Source organism: Lottia gigantea (assembly GCF_000327385.1).
Source record: "Lottia gigantea unplaced genomic scaffold LOTGIsca_5, whole genome shotgun sequence".
Taxonomy (NCBI): Eukaryota; Metazoa; Mollusca; class Gastropoda; family Lottiidae; genus Lottia; species Lottia gigantea.
Window position 1 is genome coordinate 4,622,394 of NW_008709715.1, and position 5,746 is coordinate 4,628,139.

The 5,746-nt window shown below is 32.3% G+C and overlaps 1 protein-coding gene across 1 annotated transcript; it reads right to left on the minus strand.

Annotated features, from left to right (window-relative positions):
* Positions 1–1,052: 1,052 nt before the first annotated feature.
* LOTGIDRAFT_229164 (hypothetical protein) lies at positions 1,053–4,721 on the minus strand. The gene is made up of 6 exons (XM_009062070.1): positions 4,614–4,721; positions 3,753–4,169; positions 3,369–3,395; positions 2,888–2,917; positions 2,432–2,504; positions 1,053–1,669 (listed from the first exon to the last, which is right to left on the minus strand). The coding sequence occupies exons 1-6, from the start codon at positions 4,681–4,683 to the stop codon at positions 1,402–1,404; spliced, it is 885 nt and encodes a 294-aa protein (XP_009060318.1). The 5' UTR covers positions 4,684–4,721; the 3' UTR covers positions 1,053–1,401.
* Positions 4,722–5,746: the final 1,025 nt, after the last annotated feature.

Genomic DNA, 5,746 nt, shown 5'->3' on the forward strand with positions numbered 1-5,746 from the left:
GTAAAATAATATAATGATTCATTGTGGAAATCTGTGCTATCAATTAGAAGGATTATCCTATCATTGTTAGAAGTTGCTAAGCACACTTCTTAAAAATATGTCAATATTTTATTGAATTTTCAAATTCTTTTTCAAGCGTTCGAAGCACGTTGAAATGACAGATATTTTACCTAGTCTTAGCTTCTTATTATTTCAGACATCACGTTCCGTTCATTTGTAACTAACACCCTTAAAAGGGGCGTATCTCGAAAGGTCGTCAGAATTTATAAAGGTCATTTAGCAAAATACAATTTTGTTTCTTTTTTTTTGCTTCGAAGCTGTTAAATTGATATACAAAAAGTGATTAAAAATAAATTATCTTTTAGTATTCTTGTTTGTTATCCAACGCTCAATGTGGTATTCTACAAGGGTGGTAACCGTTTAGAAGTCCTAGGTATATATTTTCATACAGTCACTTGGTTGAGGAAAATTAAGTTTGAAACCCTTAAAAGTTAATTTGAAAAATCACATGATTCGTTGTACATGCATAATATAGGCCAGAGCTTTAAATGTAAGCAGATCTAAAACAAGTTCATGTATTAGCCGCATATATACAAATATATTTATGTAGACTAAAAACTCGTAATGGAACTGGATTTATATTATGGACACAATGTATATATTTAAAAATTGCTGCTTTTAATTTTGATCAGAGAGCAAAATACGACATTTGGACAGTTCCCAACACCTAATGTAGAATATGGAATAGCTTCCAGGATAACAGAGGAAATATTGGAATGGGAGCGGATTGGTTTCCATCAAGTTTTCACTCATTTAATATAGAAAGGAGGTAATTTAGTTGTGAAAAATAAACGAGATCGGTATCGACTAACAAGCAACTAACAAAGACACAGAACGTGTAGAAGATAAAGACTTGGTAGTTGTGAGTTATTCTACACTCCTAATAGACAATAGATCCAAACACAAAACTCTTTCCTTCTATCGTTTACTCTCCCTCTTAATGCAATTAACTATAGAGGGAAAATGAAGAGAGAAGATTTCTAAGACAAATAGGCTGATTAATTTCCTTTTTAATACTTTAACAATAACAAACCATTAACATCAATAGTTCCCTATGAACACTACAGTTGTCGAAGAGATTACCAAAAATTGTTATCTTCGGTATTTTATCTGATGAATGGAAAGTTTTATATATCTTATGCTGAGGCTTTGTAATCCAAATTTGGAAGAAGCAGTTACATTACAAAAGCTAAAATTACACATGCTAATAAAAAATAGGCTCTTGGCGTTAAAATGGACCCATCTTTGACATTGAAAAATTGAACACAATATTTAAAAAGCCTCGGTATGGACCTTTTAAGTGATCGTCTTTTGGCGTATTCACGAGCGCATCACAGGGCATTAATGGGGAGTAACTACACTAGTGGCAACCGAGTATTCTGATGGTGCTGTTGGCTCTAAATATTCATGATCAACACTATTTTCCATCTGTATTTTTTCATAATCATTAGGTATGGTGTTATATTCTCGATCGTCAAGTGCTGTATAGCTGCTATTTCTTATGTCATACGGAACACTCGGTAGTGGACTTAAGGGTTTTGTTGGTTTTTGTAAACTTGATTTTGGAATGCATTTCTGCACTTTCTCTCTGTTTTGTCTATACAGAAACCTGAAAATAATAAATTAGGATCTATTATTTCTTTCAACTATCAAACTGCAAATGCAGCTAAACCTTTAAAACTTAAGTCTTACTTAAACAATTTGACAATGGTAAAGAATACAAGTCAGGATGATCATTGATAAACAATATCCATCACAGAGAGTGAAAAAGATTTCGCTGAGAAGACAACCTGAACTCAATATAGAACATCGCCAAGGAAAATAAACGATAGTAAAGTTAATATTTCCTTGGGCTCGGCCTCATAAAAATTGACTGATATTAATCAATTTTAAAGTGATACTACGTCTTAGAATGAACATATAATTTTAGAATTTTAAACTTGGCCAATAAGAGCATATATTCATCAGTATATATTCCTGGTGTCATAAATACCATAACAAGATCCTTATATAATCCGATAAATCCCAAAAACTTAGCAATTATCCATAAATATGCAATTAACTATTGAAAAACGCTTAATTTTATCATTAAGCGTTTTTCAATAATTACTTAGTTTTGTGAATTTCCAATTTTTTGGAATTCTGTTGTAACTTAATGACACCAGGTAAGTTCACTGAAGAACAGAATTTATACTCATATCGACCATTTCGATTACTTAAATGTTCATTCTAAGGCGTAGTTTCAATTAAATGTCAATTTCTTTCCAGTGAGGAAAATTCTGCTGAATGTTTTAGATGTTGAGCATTTCCTTGCATCAGAAATGAATCTATGTTTCTAATTCGATAATTATATATATAAAAATAAACTTACACGACTACAGCAATGGTAACAATAAATAGTACAAATATAACAGCAGCTACAATCCATCCTGTTATTAAAACACCTGCAATCAAATTAGAACATATCAGATGGGTTCATAGATGACAAGTTAACGTTCGGCTTCAGTAGTAGCTGATATCATAGACTAGAACATAATTATCAAGACAGGCTTTATCAACAAAAACTTCACTTATTATGGCTGAAAAAAATATCGCTGTATGATCACAACCTAATTTAGGCCATTTGATATTGAGACATTATTAAATCAATTTTTGTGATTGGTGATCGGAATGCTATAAAAATATGCAACTTTTTCAGATAAAAAGGTATATCAAATTGATTAACCATTTCATGAAATGGTGATCACAATAATATACTGTACTCCGTATTGAATTATTTTGTTCAAACTTTTGAAATTATAAGGGAGGTAATGTAAATAACACTTACCGTTCTTATCACCACCTGGTGATGAGTCGGCTGTAAAAAGTCAAATAAAAACGATCAGTTTGAAATGAAGTCATATTCACAATGTCAAACCATTACGAACTTATACCTTGACGGCAATAGCCACCTTTCTTCTATGGAAGATTGCAAATGGAGTTGATTGGATTGTACTCTTGTGAATACAGCCAATCAGAGTCCTAGATAGAAAGTATGTGAACACAAGTATAATGTTTACAGCCTCTCTGTCGAGAGTTTTGATTGGCTGTATTCGCTGTCGTACAACCAAATCCAATGGCTGTATGGTTGATATAAGACTAGTGGCTATTGCAGTAGTTCGAATTTTGTAATAGCCTGACATTGTGGAGATGGAATGAAGTCGGAGCAAACAAAAACAGATCATAAACTTGTGCACTTGTTCACATCAAAGTTACCATTATAACTAGCTATCTCTTACCACACTATCAATAAAACAATGGTTACTTACTTTTGGGTGTTGATGGCCCCATAGAATCTACAAAAGACGAATGATAGTAAAGAATTATTAAGTCAAAGTAGTGATTTAAAATTGTTGTGTATTACGTTCGCGTGTGTTGTTTCTATGTAAGAACCATACGTAATTTCGTATGAGTTGTGAGCTGTGTTCGGAACTCATGACCACTTTCATTATTCGCAACCATGCAACTGATAAGAGTACCTTAAAGAATGCAAGTTTATTGAATTCAAATCGTTGAGGTAAAACAAGGATAAATACAACTTTTCTCGTCTTCGTTTAAACCACTTCTGTTTAAATTCCGTTCTTTCTGAAAAGTGACATAGGTTACTAAAACCGATCCGTCAGTTAATGCATTGGACTTGTGTTCGTACTTACCTGAACTACAGGTATAGTCAACACTAAGATAAACAAAGTAAGCATCAGTGAAGACCTGTTCTAGTAGTGGTTGTAGAGATAGTTGGTATGTACACGATGATCGTCCACGACACTCCCTAAGTATCGCATTTCTAAACTCCAGCAGTCTGTTAGTAGTTCCAGTTATATCAACTTGTGACTGACAAACTATTGACGAATTACTAGGAATCCGGGTACCAAAACAACAACCTATATAGCTTATAATGCCTTGACATTGTCTATCTCTGTATCCTATTTCTATTTTACCTAACTCAACAATGGACGCATCAGCACAATTTATAACTATATTCTGCATCTGGTTGTTAATACTTCCGGTAAGTTTCTGACAGATACTGTAAGTATTGAGGCTCTGTGGAAAGGGAAACCTACGGCAAATATCTGAAAACAAAGAACAAACAAGAAACATAATTCAAACGTTCTATTAACGTTCTCAAAATACAATATGAAGGTAGTGTGCTCAGGGCGACTACATACAGAAATATTCATCAGATTTTTCCAGACACTGCTATAAAACGAATTTGCAAAGATTGCCTGCTGTAGTCAGATTTTGTCAGTGACATCATCGTTTTGACTAGTTGGGATCTGTCCTTATCGTTATTGGTTTTTTAAACATAAGGTATATAATATCACTGATATTATTCTATTAAAATAAGTGCCCAAATATTAATTTGTGAGGTTTTACTATCTATGTACAATGTATAAGGTTGCAAACGGATGCTCTATTCGAATTTTCAAATATTATAATTTTAACCAATTTAATGCAAATATACTATTTCGATTCTAATTAGATCAAGTATCTCATAACATTATATTAAAACAAACCTTGTGTAACAACTGTTTCAAAATTAATTACAGCTAACAGAGCCAATAATATCCAGCGCGAGGTCACCATCTTCACTGATTATTGAAATATTGAAACATAGACTAGCATTAAATTGATATATGACTGATAATATTTCCGATCTTAATAAGTACATGACATCAAACCATACAAAACTTAAGTGTCTAAGTGGCTGCCAGATTGTCACACGATAGCAATGAGCAACCATATATATGGTTAAATATGATAATATTCGATGATTTTGTACAATAAAGTCTGAAGAAATTATTTGCTCAATAAACACGTTATATAGAATTATCCGAATAGTTCTAACAAGCCTATCTCACATTAAATGTTTCATTAGAGCAGTGCTTTTGTATGATTATTATGCCCCAAAGGTAATCTTGACTACTTTTTTTTAAAATACATTAAATTCCACGTATAGCAGTCTACTGGGTATAGACATGGCGAGATATGCTTGTAATGGCTGTGTTCACTGAATATTATTATTTACTTTTCAGAAAAGAAGGTCACGCAAGTTTTAAGCTGAGTCTCCAAAAGATGGATGCTTATCGTTACAGACAACTGTACTTGTGTTCAATGGTAGTTTACTGTGGTCAGAATGAACCACAAACCTGACAACAGCACTCTTCTTGATTTCCGTAAATTGTGACCGGAATCAGTTATATTGGTATAATATTTTAACATCATTATTATATTTAATTACTAATATGAATTTACTCATTCCAAATCAAACCCAACCGGAACAAACAATAAACTATTGTAATTTGTAAATAATGGATCAGTTTGTCTAAATAGTAATTAATTGCTGACTGATATAATATAAATAATCTATGTGATTCGGTATATTTATGCAAAATCATCAGTCACCATTTTGTAAAAAAAAACTTGTCCACATTCAAAACTACATGCATGAAATTACATGAAATCGAGTGTAAGTGGTTACCTACGTCAACTAATCGATAATTATAAACTGTCCTTGTTAAAGGCAATAAATATCAAATTCATCAGCAGATAAATTACTTTGCAAACATTTTTTTTTGGGTATATCTTACACTGAATGCAGGGTACTTTAATATATGTGAGTTCATGATAATATACCTTCAGGATTTTA

Excerpts from the sequence above, each read along its gene's own strand:
- LOTGIDRAFT_229164 (XM_009062070.1), bottom strand. The coding sequence starts at position 4,683 with ATGGTGACCTCGCGCTGGATATTATTGGCTCTGTTAGCTGTAATTAAT. Across the intron at positions 3,396-3,752 it reads TGACTATACCTGTAGTTCAG|ATTCTATGGGGCCATCAACA; the intron begins GTAAGTACGAAC and ends CGTCTTTTGTAG. Across the intron at positions 1,670-2,431 it reads GTTACCATTGCTGTAGTCGT|GTTTCTGTATAGACAAAACA; the intron begins GTAAGTTTATTT and ends TATTATTTTCAG.